The sequence below is a fragment of the Aphelocoma coerulescens genome, chromosome 13 (assembly GCF_041296385.1).
Source record: "Aphelocoma coerulescens isolate FSJ_1873_10779 chromosome 13, UR_Acoe_1.0, whole genome shotgun sequence".
NCBI classification, from domain to species: Eukaryota; Metazoa; Chordata; class Aves; order Passeriformes; family Corvidae; genus Aphelocoma; species Aphelocoma coerulescens.
In genome coordinates this window covers 9,780,463-9,796,751 of record NC_091027.1, presented here as the reverse complement: position 1 = coordinate 9,796,751, position 16,289 = coordinate 9,780,463, and the positions used below count along the sequence as shown (strand labels likewise).

The 16,289-nt window shown below is 41.1% G+C and overlaps 1 protein-coding gene across 4 annotated transcripts; it reads right to left on the bottom strand.

Annotated features, from left to right (window-relative positions):
* Positions 1-2,201: 2,201 nt before the first annotated feature.
* Positions 2,202-16,266, bottom strand: SAR1B (secretion associated Ras related GTPase 1B). 4 transcript variants are annotated; one of them, XM_069028887.1, is made up of 7 exons: positions 16,022-16,266; positions 11,484-11,554; positions 8,491-8,610; positions 7,642-7,707; positions 6,979-7,082; positions 6,697-6,828; positions 2,202-5,189 (listed from the first exon to the last, which is right to left on the bottom strand). In XM_069028887.1, the coding sequence occupies exons 2-7, from the start codon at positions 11,536-11,538 to the stop codon at positions 5,073-5,075; spliced, it is 594 nt and encodes a 197-aa protein (XP_068884988.1). In that variant the 5' UTR covers positions 11,539-11,554; positions 16,022-16,266; the 3' UTR covers positions 2,202-5,072. The 4 variants fall into 4 exon arrangements, with proteins under 4 accessions (XP_068884988.1, XP_068884989.1, XP_068884990.1 ...); XM_069028888.1 differs by having other exon boundaries at positions 15,936-16,022; XM_069028889.1 differs by lacking the exon at positions 16,022-16,266 and adding an exon at positions 15,550-15,569.
* Between the last annotated feature and the right edge of the window lie 23 nt (positions 16,267-16,289).

The following is a 16,289-nucleotide window of genomic DNA, read 5'->3' as shown; positions in this document are numbered from 1 at the left end:
GTCTCCAACAGCTCATCCCTGCCCCAAGCTACTGCCAAGGGTTTGTTCCAGCAAGTGCTGCTCCTGGGAGTTCATCGAACTGCTCTGACAGTAAAGTACCACTTTGTGGGGGAAATACCCAACCAAACAATATAAACTCTTACCTGCCTGTGCCAAACCCAGGCATTTGTACCCAATAGTGAAAGCATGCCTTTACATTCTCCTTTTATGAGAAATTATTTAGATTCAGGAAGGAGAATCAGAAATACTAAGTAAATACAAGCTTTGTAGTGTGCACATTGCAAGTTTTTCTGACATTCTTTAACCCTGTTATCTACTGAATCTCGTTGGGTGCAACACAGGGAATGGCACACAGAGTGGCTGTTGTGCTGTGATTGCCGAGGACAGGACCCAAAATGCCACTAATTTTCACAAGGTTTGTGAAGCATCTCCAGCAGCTTCTATGTGAGAGAGGCTTCTGTCATCCTGCTAAGGACATGGGCAAATGGTGCCCACATTAAAGAGGCACCACTTTCTTCAAGGCTTCTCTGAGAGCTCTTCTTGTTCAGGCAGAGACCAAGCATGACCTAATCCCTCCAGCCCTTACCATCACCAGAGGTAAAACAAGGACAAGAGCCCTTCAACTCACAAGGATGTTGAGGCAGCATTAGCAGATTGAAAGCTCTGAGGCCCTGAAATGAAAAGCATCAAAGGCTCCAAAATACTACTGTAAGATTTCTTACTATGATGCAACATGTGCTGTAAGAAACAGGGTCATAAGAAAAACAAGGGATATCTTTTTTTAATTCTTATTTTACCATATATGCTCACCAAATTTTAAATTCTAATTCAAAAGCAGACAAGTAAAAAATAAATTGAAAAATGTAAACCAAGGGGAACGTATGCTTAGGGTTGGAAAATAGTCCTCTAACAGTAGGTTAACACACTTCCCTGTGGGCTACACTCAGTTTGATAAGTTTGAACTCAGTGGCAATCTTCAGTCCATAGTCCCACCAACAGGGCCAATCCTAGAGCATAGCCGGATTCTAAGGAAGCATCAGTCACCTGTAAGATCACATTCTTCCATCTTATTTTAGAATTGCAACAAAGGAAATACCATTTTTTCCATGTTCAAAGAGCTTTCCAGATAGAGGATTTTTTTCCATACAACCATGAACAGAAGTTGAGCAAAAATGAGACAGAATTATTACTAACTTTACCCATCTGAGAAAACCCAAACTCACTCATAGACCATGTACTGAGCACACATTTTGATAATTTGACAAGAACTACCTGTTTAAAACTTCTTCAATTTTCAAGCAAAATTTTAATTTCTATTCCCAATACTTGTATTTCCAACATGGGATGGGACAACATAATAACAAACACATTAACAACATGTCAAACACTTTCATCTTTAGCTTTTCTTCTGCAGTTTATTATATAAATTACGCTTTCAAACATTTAGAGCACTCACATTTCAGAACAGAAACACCAGTGCAAAGAGTGGTTTGTCCAAGTGCAAGGAAGTTACATGTCCCCACTGACTCCAGTGGATGAGGCTTAAATGTAACTCCTCAGTCCACAACTAACAATTGTGTGACCTAAATGTGAGCATGTTGTAGTCAACAGAAACACTGGACTTTGGTTGGTAAAAACCAAATACTTTGACAGGACAAACAAGAGAAGAACAATTTGACCTCCAGCAGACCTGTGAATTCACTGGGATTGGAGACCACCTCCATCACTTTTCTGAACTGACATTATTATAAATAAGTGAATGCCAAATGTTCTATTTGATGCTCAAATTCAATTATCAAAACACAATAAAGCTTCCATGCATGCAGGTACTCCAGTGAATGCCACAGGTCACCTTTGGCACATCATAGACAGGACCTGAACACAGAAATAATCCTGATCTGGCAAGAGGATAAATGAGAAAGCTTGGAGAGCTTTCCCATCTCCAATGCTAGTAATTGTTGCCGAAAAATTTATTAAACCAAGACTGAAATACAGCAGTCACCTCTCAGTTATACAATACATACTAGACCTCAATTTTAATTACATCCAAGCAAAATAAATCTTATTCAACCCAGAGATGCTAGCAACTGCAGTCACTGCCGTGAAATGCAGGCCACTGTCAGACGTAGTTATTAGGATCTTAGAAATCTGCATTAATTTCTCTTAAGGAACTGTTGCAATGTAAAAGCAAAATGACACAATTCATAAATAACATCTTTATTAATGAGTTTGCTTTTTCACATTCTTTAAAGTGATGCTCAATTGAAATCTGCATAGTCAAGAGTGAAAAAAAAAAAAAAATTCATAGAAGTCAGACCCAAATGTGAACACTGCTTTTTTTAAAGCAAGACTGGACATAGTCATAGGAATAAAATAGAAATAAATGGCCAGGGAGGTATGGAGGGGGTGGGGATGAGAACCACGAGGAAAATCCTCATCAGTATATTTGTCTATTAATGAAGTCTTCACACAAAGACACACAACACTCATTCACACTCACGTGCACAACAGAATGTAAACTACAGAAGAAAGGTCATTCCTCTGCTGAATCAAATGAAACAGAGCAAGATTATTTTTGTATTTCACTGAGCATTGATCAGCTATTCCAACATACCCAGGTGGATAACACAAGGTCCAGGTTTCTTCATGCCCTTATTACAATCACATTGCAGCCACCATCCCACAGCAGGAACCAGGAAATCAAGAGTGGTTCCATAACACTGAGAATCATTCTTAACACACACTTTTAAGCACCATCACCTCCCTTCCTTTTTAATTTTTAATAGGATTACCCCCTTCTTTACTGCTGTTGTTCACAGTTGGTTGGAAGAGCAGGTGAAGAGGACCCCTCCATGCCCATGCAATGGCTCAGCCTGTGGAAGTGCAGCAGAACATCTCCACCTCCAGCTTCATTTCCATAAGCACAGGCAATACAGTGCCAAATCTCTCACATCAACACCACAATGTGACTCTGCAAGTAGTACTTTTAATATTTACACCATCTAGTGATTTAGCTGTGGTTCTCTGCATTATAAACATCATCAGGAAAAGCTAGAGGAAAAAAACAAGAGGCATATCCCCTACATAATGGCTGTAGGTAGTAAAGATACACACTGTCCACACGCTGGTGAGAGGCCACTTCTTGCCTCCAGTTTGGATTTATGCAGTAGGGACACCACTCTACAGCTGAGCACGAGTTTAAATGCAGAATTCTCTATGTTGGTCATTTGGAAAAGCCATCCAATACCATCACACTGAACTTCACCACACACAAACTGGGCTTAATGTTTTGCATGTGATTCTACAGTAATAAACTTCATTTACAATTCATATTAGGTTCTGAATTATTCAGATGCACAATCTAGGACTGTGGGGAACTGATCATCAATATTCAATCATACCAGTTCAGGTTCAGGCAAGGAATAGGTCTCATTTATTTGCTTTGTGCCTACAGCCTTTAAATCTGAGATTCAACCCCAGAGGTCAAGAGAAAGTTATTTGTGAAATCAAACCAGTCAGAAATCCATTTGCTGCCATGGATATTGGAAACATAAGGCCTAAAGTATTTTGGAGAAGATGTACAACAGGATGTAGAAGGGATTCAGTACAACTTGCTGCAGTTTGTACTTGTACAAGGAGAAAACAAACTACACAGTGAAACTCAAACCCATCATAGTGAAATGGTGACTCCAAAGCTGAAACCCCACCTTCATTTGGCAAATCAGGAGTAAAACATGCCCAGCACATGGAAGCACCAACCACAGCTCCCAGCCAGCATCAATAAAATCTGCTGGGAAAAAAAAAAAGAAAAAAAAGAAAAAGAAAAAAAGGAAAAAAGAAAATCTTCCTTCAAAAATAACCTGCTTGCTCCTTGGGGAACTAACACTCAAAAGTAGGGAAAAGCAGTCAGAAACTGGAAAGAGGGACTGAATTTTACCCCAGAAATAAGTCCCCTGGGCAGCCAGCAGCTGCCACACTAGCCAGGTTTCAAGGCAAAACCACATAAAAGAATCCATCTTGTCCCAGCTCAAAATACCAAAAATAAAACTGGCCAATGGGTGCGAGCTGGTAAATTTTCAAAAGCAGCAATGGCAACCCATTTTTTTCCTGGAAATTTCAGGGGCACGTCTTCTGGCAGACCCAAAAACTAATGAAATAGGAAACAGGACGTTTAATGCAGTGGTATTCTTAATTTCTTCAGAAAGAAACTGTAATTCTTGTGTCACATCAGGGATTTAATTCAAGAGACCAGTAGATTAAGACCACTTTTGTCATTAGCTCGAGATTTACTTTGGCACAGCTAATTTACACTATTTGTATTTGTGGTAACTACAAGGGGATCACATTAAATTTTTTCCTTTACTATACAAAATCCTAAAATAAATACAATTTGGTAGTCTGAAAAAACCCACCTTACTCTAACTTACAATGAAACTACTTTGTAGCCTGCTTGTGTTTCAGGAAAATATCCCACATATTCAGATCAGCCTCACTAGTTAAGACACATTAAAATGAAGCATTTCCCATTAAAGTTGCCAAAAACCGGATTTAAATTTATTGCATGACGTTGCATAAGAAAGTGTATTATTGAAAACTGTAAGGCATCATGCAATTATCCATCAGCTAATTATTTATTATTCCTTGAAAGATGGTTATATACTCTAAAGTTATAAAACCAGTTTCAAAAAAGTACATAAAAAATTTAACATAAGCATTAAATATTTTTCACATGTTCATAGTTTTTAGCTGTTAAAAAGTGCATTCAAACATACTGTACTGGAAAGTTGCTCTGACCAAAAATGGTGCTGGAGACTCATTAAATTAAAAGCTGCAAAAGGATGTTGCATGGGATTAGAAAGCTCACAGGTTGTGGTATTTAAACTTACAAACTTGCTTGAAGTAATTTTGCAATCCTCACACTTACAATTTAGCATCAATGATATAATTAGCTAAAAATGTGTATTTTTAAAATTGAACAGTCAAATGAATTCAAGTTACGTACACTGAGTGATCAAATAAGGAGCAGACAACATTGAGACCCGGGCCAGGATGTGCCGTGATTTTGGCAGGGATCAGTTGATGTACTGGGCCATCCAGCGGAACCCCTCCCCATAGCCTTGTCTCTTTAGCACACTGCACATGAACACCTCCAGGGGCCTGGCATTCAGGTCCTTCAGTGGTGTGCTGCCCTGCAGAGAGACACAAACATTCTCTTACAGTTCCCTTATAAACAACATCTATTCTATATGGACATCTGCGTATATGAAATGCCCTTATTTAACTTGTGTTTGATACTGTAATTTTAGAAAATCACAGAATGGTTTGGGCTGGAAGGACCTTAAAGCTAATCTCATTCCAAACCCCTGCCATGGGCAGGGACACCTTCCACTAGACCAGGTTGCTCCAAGCCGTGTCCAAACTGGATGAAAACACTTCCAGGAATGGGACATCCCCAGCTTCTCTGGGCCTGACACCTCCACAGAGAGACCAGAAAATGTGACCTTAATCTCAGTAATTTGTATACAAGAAATACACTATGTGTATTTTCACATGCATCCACACTGGAGAGGGGGAAGTATGTGAAACCAGAATGGAACAGCAAACATGCAAAGAGAATTTTAGAGTTTGTATTTGATGTTCAGTCACAGTTCCCTGCTCTGTTTGCAACAGTTTTCCAACCAGATAAAAAAAGCATTTGCTACAAATTTTAGGACTGACCAAAGCAAGAGCACAAGGTGCTTGCTTGCCAAGATCAGCACAGTGCAATAAAGCTGCTGTTCAAATGGAGATGCACAGTAGTGTTCATACTTCATCAAATACATGCGGTGTAAAAACCAGAAAACAAGAGGGTAAAATGCACCAAACAAGGAACTAAAGATTTGTTCCTGCCTGACCTAAACTTTGACTGACACTGAACTTTAAAGAAGGCACCTAAGAGTGAATAAGCAAAGAGGAATTGCAAGGCAGGTGCCCTCAGCAGAGCTGGTCAGCTAATGGGAGCTGGGATGGAAGCCACAGTGGAACGACTCTGTCAGCTGCAGGGAGGTCCAAGGACATCGGAGCACCCTCTTTCTGATGCTCACAAGAAGAGTACTGTATTAACTCTACTTTAAGAAGAGTTGAAGTATCACAAAGATCCGTACTAAAAATCTGCCTTGTTGCTACTGATGCCAGTAGGAGCTTTTTCTTTCTCACAACCTACAAACTTACTTCTACAATGGTGTAAATCTATCTTAAGCTTTAGATATGTTAAGTGGAAAATTATTAAAGCTTGTACTTGAAATGAGAAAAGTCACTTACTGAAAGACTCTATTCAGTTTTCTCTTATAATTCACTCTGTAACTATTGCCTCTGAAAACTTTAAAAATAGTGCATAAGAATGTTGAAGTACTAAAAATTATTCTAGATAGAAATACATTTTCTCTGAAAAAATGTGGCATTAAATATGATGTAAGAAGTTGTAGTAGGGATACATCTAACACACAAAAAGAGACCCCAGGATTCATTCTATATACTGTTACTATATACTAAGTACTTTATAAATTAGAAAACCATTTATTTTTTACAGCTGGAGCAAACCAGAGTCAACACACAAATAAGGCAAACAAACTCCCTAAGCAAAAAAACCTCACCAAAGAAAAAACCAACCAGAAAAAAAAAGAAAAAGAAGAAGAAGAAGAAGAAAAGGAGCAATACCTTTCCTGTTGTCTGGCCATATAGACCAAACGTCTCTCGTAACCTCTCTTCACTGATGGCTTCAGGTCTGTCAATCTTGTTCCCAAGAATTAGGATAGGCACATTAGCAATAGTTTCATCTGTCATTAGTGACTGCAAAAGAATGGAGAAAGAAGGACTGATTAATTTAGAATACAGAAGGTCAAATCACTACTACTCATTTGCAGGTGACAGCAGAGGTCTGTTGGGTATTTGAGCTTAGTTCTTAGAAGTTCAAACTTTCAAAAGCTTATTTAAACTTACATCAAGTTCTTCTTTTGATTCAAGCAATCTTTCATGATCTGCACAGTCCACCAAGAACACAACGCCATTAATTGCAGGCAGGTAGTTTTTCCACACTCTACGAGCTACAGGGAAAATAAGAATTAAAAAGAAAAGGAAATGATGCCCAAATATAGAGTGATGCACACTGGTAACCAAGAAGCAACAGGTGTGGCTGGGTTTATTAATTTGATTTTCATTCTTAGCCTACGTTGCCAGTCTTTGGGATGCAATGTCATGTTTTACAAAGCTTGAAATAACAGACTAAAATTATCATTCTCTCTAATGTTATCACTGTTCTATCCTACATGAATGCTGATGTATGGAAATGGTTTTTGTTTCCCCAAGAATTATGTCAACAAAGGTAAGTTTGAAGCCCAAAGCTTAAAGGTAAATACAAGGAATTCAAAGTACAGAACTCCTCTTCATATTATTAGTCAAAAGTTTCTGCTCTACTGCAGCTCTTGCCAAATCTTATTTGGGATTTGTGATAAATGGTGGAGACAGGCAAAAGAACAGCCAATGTCTTTTATGCTGCCACAGAAGAGTGTGGGAAGTCAGTCTCTGCAGCAGGGCCGTATTTCTGATTGGAAACAAACTCCAGCCCAGTTCAGTGAGCTTAAGTGAGTCAACACACACTCTTACCTTGAGCATGTCCACCCAGGTCGAACGTAGTGAAAGTCATGCCAGCAATTGTCAGCTCTTCTGAAGCTGGAAATATACGGAATCATGTTCTAGGTGAAGATTATGCAGTGCTTTGGAAAAGTCTGGCCTTCTAGCACATAGATTTTACTTTCTTTTGGTTCTTTACAGTATTTTGTTATTCAAGAAGAAAATGAGAGTAGTAGATTCTCTCAGAATCAATGGCACATTCATGTATCACCAAAATGTTATTAGCCATTAAAGCATGTGTGAAATATCTACAATACAGCAGAGTATTCCTACCTTATTTATCCCTACATATTACAAAAACAACAGTTGGCTCTGGCATCTGGTTTGCCAAAAAGATTTTGCATTTGGCATTTTGTTTTCAATGCTGTTCAAGGTTTCTCCTCTTCACATCCTTTCCCAATTTCTCACCTCCTTACTGGACTTCCCCAATCCACATTTTCAACCTGTGTTGAACTTTTTGTCCTGCAAGGTTACCAGGATAACAATTGCACAGCAACCTCTGAGACATAAACATTAATTTTCCAATTATACAGAGAAGCTGTTCCCAAAAATTGCAAGCCTCTATTTCTCACAGCTTCTATAGTATAAACTTTCCGCTTCATTGTTCTGCTTGTTATTCACCTCTTAATTTTAAATATAACACACTGAACTATCCTACACACATTTTTTTTAAGATTATTTGAACTGTCCATGGATTACAATCCCAAAAATCCCTTTGTTTCTCCCCAGTTAGATTGGTGGTCTTATGATGTATAATCAGATCCTGCTTTTCTTGCAATCCTTCAAATGCTTTCCAGCTAAGGAACAGCACTATTAACTTACTGGGGTGTAACGTGGGGACGTGTTGTCCCAGTCTGTCATCTTTGAGCATGTGCAGTAGTGTAGTTTTTCCAGCATTGTCCAGTCCAAGAAACACTAGTTTGCCTGATTTCTTGTACAGCCCTAAAACAAAGAAGGACCTAGTGAATAATCAGTTCAACAAGCAGGAATTCATTTCCAGCACTAGAGATGATTTTGCTCCCTGGAACAAAGTGTTACAGTCACGGTACAAAATACAGACCAGGCAAACTCCACCACATCTTTATCAGTGCCCTTTATCCATGTCCTCATACTCGTACAAACTACATTCCCACTTACCACAAGCCTGCTGCACCAGGTAACAAGCAGCTTACAGGATGCTTGGCAGGAGCAGCAGAGGCACACAACTGGTGTGAATGTGTCAATCATGGAAATGCATCTGGATTATCTTAGAAAAAGTATGGCAGAACAGGACTAAATGCTACCAGTGTAGTTTACTCTGCCCCAGCAAAAGGACAATTCTGCTCACAGGTGGTGGAGAGGTGGGTGCAGACCCAGCACTAACAGGAGGCTCTGGACCATGGACCATCCCGAACCTGAACTCTGTTCAGCTACCTCCAATTACAGCAAAACACTTGTCCGAGGCAAAAAGAAAATTCAGACCTCAATCAGAATAATATGGAGAAATTGGATTCAACATCAATAATCATAATTTGTGTATGAATTCTTTAATACTGGTTAATATATCATCTGGACAAAAAGTAACTTTCACCCATATCCCCAGGAAAACTGTTGGCTACATCCTGAATGGCATCATCAGGGCACTTCTGACACACTGGTTCCCATGTGACAATGCTCTCCTAACAGGAATAAGAAATTCTATTTTCATATTATTTTATTGTCATCTTTATAAAAATGCCTTCTGCCCTTCTTCTCCCCCTCCACTTGTAACCCCAGAAATGCAACAGTTGCTGTGAAGGAGAGGAAAGAGGTTTAAAACACAAACACCATATTTTCTTAAATTGGAGATTATCAAAGGGCAATTCTCTTACTACTTGTCAACACTGTATCCTCTGCCAGAATTAGTTTTCATTGCTTCAAACTCATTGATATTCAAAGTAAAAGATTAGATAAATTAAATTTAAAAACAAGAAATCAATCCTGTTCTGTACTGAAAAAACCTATCTTCTCTAATGTGCTATCCTCATGTGTGTTGGGATGTTCAGCCAGCCCTGCTGATGCCACAGCATTCCAGGGGCAGAAGTACCTCTGCCCAGCAGACCTTTACACCACTGCTGTTTGCTCACCTCTCCCTCTGCCTTTAAGCTAATCTAAGGGATCACATTCCAGCTGGACATGTTTTGTAACTTACAGGAATGAATATTCTCTCCTGTTCCTCATCTTGTTTCATTAATGATCTTTATTACTCCAGGTCCTGTAGAGTGTCTTCACAGTTCTTTCAAATACAACAACTCTTACTTCCCAAACTCACCTTCTCACATGCCCATATATATATTAACTATTAAACTACAGAGTGGAGGAGAAAGTGTTAATGTTTACAGAGAAAGAAGAAGTGGACAAACATTTTCCTATAGTAACTTACATCACAGGAGTAACTCCAGTTCACACTCACCTTACAAGTTAAACAAAACTCTATTAACCTATAGGAAAACAATAACATTTTTGCCACTCTCAGCCTGCACATCCAGGAGTCTTTGCTTCCCAGACAGATGTTGCTGGGTTTGGCTTCTCCAAAACATTTCAAGCTTCCCAACTGTCTTTCAGAGAAACACAAGACTAACAAGCAGCCATACTTCAGCTATTGGCTACACTACACCAAGACCAGAGATTTTATATATATATATAAATTAAAAAATATTTTTGTGCATTCCAAAAGTATACTTGTGCAAAGATGCTCATCCTAAAGTGAACCCATCAGCCTATTGACAGGACAGCACAGGGAACTGTGGGGCACCTCCCAAATGCTATGATCTGCCTTCTTCAACTGTAAGTATAACTGAGAATGCAAAGAGAAAGTGCTTCTCTTAGAAAAAGGGGGACATAAAAGGGAGCTACTTCAAGCTCCTCTGTCTTTCAGCAGAATTAGCCTTTGCTTGCACAGGAATGGAAGAGCAGGCCAGTGTGCAGTAATCACTGTGCAGCTAAGGAAGAGGAGATAAGAAAGATTAGTCAATTTAGTTAAAATTTCACTGGCTAACATTTTGATAGCAGGCCAAGGGTCTGACATTCAGTGCAAAACTTTAAACTTTCAACTGATAAAAGGTAGGTGGCACAGCTTGCTATGACTTCTTAGCCTCAAATGCTTTTTGACCACTTCAATAAAATCCTTTGAACTTGAAAATTGTACTTTTTACCTATGTGATCTGCAAATTCTGATCCTTTTTTTAGTATCCTAACATTAATTTTCCTCCTGGTTGTGGGCTTTTTTCACCTTGAACTGATATGGATTGCAGACTTTTTTGTCCGGGGAATAACTTTCTGAGGCTCTTGAGCAGATGCCAGTGAAGTTTCACACTAATTTCTGTGACACAGAACAGAAAGTCACAGAACAGAAAGTCACAGAACAATGCACTGCTGAACACGAGAAAGGGCTTCAATATCTGGCACTAATTTTTTGTAGACAGTCCCTCCTATTTGGATTCTGAAATTATATCCTCATGTGCAAAAGAACTGAATTAAAATAGCGGAGTTCAGTTCTTTACAGCAGAAAAAAATCAGAAGATCCATAAAAGCCAATTGAATGACACCAGCTTAAATGTAGTATGATTAGTAAAGTCCAATCAATTATGATCATGAAAGAAAATGTAATTTTTTTCAAGAAGTTAAGGATTAATGTAAGATGGAGTGGAAGTGAAACTTTTGTTTGAGTGTAACTGAATATACACCAAACCAAATATTATTATTTACCCAGCAGTCTTATTTGAAGATAACAGAGGTGAACAGATATTTTAGACAAGAATAGCAGAAAGGAAAAGCCTCAAACAATAACGACTTACCTAAAAACTGCAATACGCTACTGAAACCACTGTAAATCCAATCAAATAGGAACATATCTGAATCTTATAGTCTGAAATAAAGAGAAAACATAATGCATTTAAGTTCTGTCAGAACACCACATTAAGCATTGCAAAGTATTTATAGGTAACAAAAGTAATTTAAAATTCTGGGTTAAAAATGAAAAACCAATTTAGTTTCAGTGAACTGTATCATAGACCAATTAAGTGACAACAGCAAAGATTTTCCCCTCCCTTGGGAAAACGCTACATGGACTGAAGTCCTTGCAAGAAATAAAAAAAATTTTATCCAAAGTACAATTTGTTGAAAGTGTGTGATGATCCACTGAAGATTTTAAACAGGATCTTCACTTTTCAACTGGGAAAAAGTGGCACTTCAAAGAGGGCACTAGAGGGATATCAGTGCAGAGTCAGTGTTCCACCACCCCTGGGAGCTGCTGGGGTTCAAAGCAGAGGCAGTAAGAGGTGAAAAAGTTTTGCAGAGTTGAATCTACAGAAGTTTGATACCAAATAAATCCCTGTTGTCCACACAGAACCTGTCTGTTTGGCTTGTTATGGAAAACAACTACCTAGCACAAAGCACTGGAATTACCCTTCAAAGACAGGGACCTCCTGTATTGTCCTGCACAGGCTGTCACAATTCAAACCTTAAATGCAAAATTTTTGTTTAAAAAAAACCCACCAGACCCCCATATTTCCCACTGAATTCCTTCAGCTTAGATTCAAGAACAGCAGGCTGAGCTGAGAGCCAGTACTAGGCTCATTGTGTAGCCATGAGCAATTAATTTCCTAGCTTTCATCTTAATTTCCTCATTATCTAAAGTGAGGATAGTCATAGAATCATTGAGGTTGAAAAAGACCTTTAAGATCATTGAGTCCAACTGTTAGCCCAGCACCACCATGTTCAACACTTAAACCAAGTCCCCAAGGGCCACAACCACAGGACTTTTGAGTGCTTCCAGGGATGGTAATTCCACCACCACCCTGGGCAGCCTGTGCCAGGGCTTGGCCACCCTTTCAGTGAAGAAATTTTTCCTAATAGCTAATCTGAATCTTCCCTGGCACAACTTGAAGCTGTTTCCTCTTGTCTTGTCACCTGAGAGAAAACACCAACCCCGATCTGGCTACAACCTGTCAGGGAGCTGTAGAGAGTGATGAGGTTCCCCCCTGAGCCTCCTTTGTCAAGGCTGAGCCTCCCCAGCTCCCTCAGCTGCTCCTCATCAAACTTGTGCTCTAAATCACAATGAAAGCTCCAGTTTGACATAGTGAACTGTGAGTATTTCAGTTCTCTTGAAAGACTAAAGGGCAACATCCTTAGAAGCCTTTAGCCAGCTAATTCCTACTGGAATGCATAAGCTCTGCAGACACTGGAGTCTGACTGCCCTGGAAAAACTGGACTGCACTGCTAAGCACAGCTGGCAGAGGCACCCACACTGCTACAGGTTCTCACCACATTTGTTTAGAAGCTGCAGGGCTGCCTTGGGGCATCACAAGAGCACTTCAGGGCAGCTCTGAGCCTGGAGCACAGCATACAGGAGTCAAAACACAGGTCTGAACCAGCCCAAAATCCAGGCATCTGACATAGCAACTGCACTCATGACAAAGAGTTTCTTTGCTACACAACAACAGGTACATCATACAGAGGTAACGTGGAAAGAGGAGGAGCGAATATTTAAATGACATTTGCTTGCACTGGAACAAAATCTGTTCAGATGACGAAGCACCAGGTGTCTTGGTTTCGCCACAACTAACCCTGAAACCTTTAACCACATCTACGTTACTCTGAACAACACAGCAGCTGCAACAGGCACAAATTTTAAGAAAACAAATCAAATATGCTTGTCAATGCATAAACACTCAGTTACACAATGTCATGACTGAAACTGTTCTTTGCATGGCTAAAAAGCAAAGGTCAAGAATAAGCAAACATGGCAGAACACACACGTCAGCAGATTTATTTATTGCTTGAGCAAAATACCAATCGAGAAAAGCCTCTGTGGGGCTTAGGAAAATGATCGACTCAAATAACCTGCAAATCAGGGCAAACAGCATGATGTAAGAGAAGTGCTCAGATTACTGAGGTGAGAATAACTTCAGTGTTCAGCTGTATTAACCTGTTCCATCTATTACACTTAGGTTTACAAAAAACATCAACCAAAACAATCTTCATGCATCACAGAAAAAACTTCAAGGGGTGAGAATCAAATGATTAACTTGAGAACAGGATTACCCTACAAACATAGCTGAAGTGGCATTAATACTGCTTCAATTTCCATCACCATAAGAAAAGTGGTGTTGGAAACAGAGCTATCCAAATCCTCCCAGAATAACCTCCATATCAGCTGGCAGCAGTTAAAGGAAAACACTTCCAAAATGGGAAAAAAATGGACAGCTAATTGTAAAGGCACACAGGTAATATTTGAACAGAGATATTACATCTACCCTTATCACACAGGAAAAGTAACTACATAATTCAGAGCTGTGTCAATTCAAAACATTACAAAGTCAGAATGGCTCTGCTCTGGTTTCCAGAGTTGTTATGCTGAGAGCAAATTTAGGGAAGAGCTGAGGCTGATGAATATACACGGACTCAAACTCTCAGGCTCATGTTAAAAGCCCCATAAAAGCAGAACAATGAAGACTCAGCAATCACTGTTCACAAGCCACGATGAAGACGAAGATACTATTTTAATGTTATTTCAAGGGTTGATTTGAAAATAATCCACTAGAAGCAGACAAAAGCTTTGAATGAAAAATTGTGCTGGACCAAGACAGTCCTTTCATACCAACTACTTTTACAGACATCACCAACTCACTGTGTCTCCACTACAAAGTTACTGAAGTTAACTTTGTAGTATCACTTCAGTGACACGTCTACCACTGAAAAATGTCCCCATCAACCCTGGTCAATGTTATTTCATCAGAAAAGCATCACCCAGTAACTCCCGTGGAGCCAGGTCCACCACTCCATAGACAAAGGACATGGGTTCACTTCCTGGAGACTGTGCAGAATGAGGAATTCCTGCACAGTGGCTCTGGTAACACCAAGCCAGCCTCCTGAAAGGAAAGCTGCTGACAGCATGGACTAACAAGCAAACTCATTCACATGCCTTTTATCTTCTGAAAACTAGGAAATTTTTTCCTCCTACACTCCACTTGCTTTTTTCTAGCTAAAAATTCATAATTTCACTTCCAAACCTTAGGACAGCACTCACTTCCAAAGCCTCACAAAGTTCAGGTAGGAGACAATATCAGGCTTTTAAAGAGAGTTTTAAATGCCTTTACAGAACAATCAGGAAATAGCAACCAGTGACACCCAAGCTGAACAGCTCTTGCATGAACTGGGAACACACTGTGCTACACCTGTGTGGGAACTGTCAGCAAGAGCCAGGGAAGAAATCTCAGTCCAGCCTGACTGCACCAAACCTGCACCTCAGCCATAGTTCAGTCTGCAACCACAACCTGTGAGCAACAGCTTAAAGCCCACTGCTAAGGGTGTATTTTTAGTTTTTCAGTTAGAATGTAGACATGATCACCACAACATTATAAAATATTACCACAGGCAGCAAAAGTCAAAATCCCTAAGAAACTCGGTGGATAAACTAAGATTCTACAACACAGTTTTGTTTTTTTTTTTATTTGAAACTGCACTTAAGAGTTGTATTTTAAAAGCTAAGGAAAGGCACAGGATTCAAAAATGAGGTAATGGCATAGACTTTCTCCAGTATTTTAAATTTTTTTTGACAGCAACTCATCTTCGAGACAGCAGAGTTTACCGGTGAAGACAGCACCACAACACACGAGTTCCTAAGAGCACCTGATACAGAGGTTTAGCCAGCCCTGGCTCACAAAGCCCAGCTGTCAGAGCACATCGTCACTGCAGGGCTGCTGCAGCCATTCACTGACTTATGAACAAAACACTTAAAAGCAGTAACTTCTGAAGAAATAACAATACTTCAAGCAAGTATTGCCAGGTCGATACAACGTGGCAGATGGCTGCCCAGAGAGGCTGCAGGGCATCTGTGGGTTATGGGGTTACTTAACGCACCTCACCATCTCAGACCCACTGAGGCAGCGTTGCTCGGGACCTGCGAGCACCATGACAGCCTCACGGACCGGACGGTGTTCCCAGCCGCCCGAGCAGCCCCCAGGCTGTACAGGGCTGTACCGGGGGGAGAAAAAGAGGGAGGTGATAGAAGGGATAGGAGGGAAGGGAGGGGAGCGCCCGCCCCCAACCCCCTCGCGGCGCGCTGCCCGCGGCCCCGCGCAGGCCGCGGCTTCTCGGGGCGCGCAGGGACCCCCGGCCAGGCCCAGCCGCGGCACGGAGGCCGCTCTCAGCAGGACACGGGGACGGCCCGGCGCCCTGCGGGGCTCGCCCGGCTTTCCCACCGGTCGGGACGGACAGACCCCTTACCGCCCGCCCCGCTCACCCACCGCCGAGCCTCAGGTGCTCCGGGACTCAGGCAGCACCGACACCGACAGACACAGACACAGACACAGACACCGACACCGACACTCACCCGCGGCTGCGCCCGCTCCGCCCCCCGCGGCTCCTTCCGGCACCGGCGCCCGCGGCGTACACGCTCGGCTGGGCTCGGCTGTGTTCGGATAGACTCGGCTGTGTTCGGATGCGCGGGCGTCGTCTCGGCTGGGTTGTCTACGGCTGGGTTCGTCTAGATTCGGCTCCGCTCGGTGCGACTCGGTCGTGTTCGTCAGGGTTCGGTTCCGCTCCGCTCGGGTCCACCTCCCCGCTTGCCCGGCCAGCCCCGCCCATGGCCCCGCCCCTAA

Coding starts and splice junctions, on each gene's coding strand:
- SAR1B (XM_069028887.1), bottom strand. CDS start 11,538: ATGTTCCTATTTGATTGGATTTACAGTGGTTTCAGTAGCGTATTGCAG. Junction 7,083..7,641: donor CCTGGGTGGACATGCTCAAG/GTAAGAGTGTGT, acceptor TTTTCCCTGTAG/CTCGTAGAGTGTGGAAAAAC. Junction 5,190..6,696: donor ATGGCCAGACAACAGGAAAG/GTATTGCTCCTT, acceptor GTCTCTCTGCAG/GGCAGCACACCACTGAAGGA.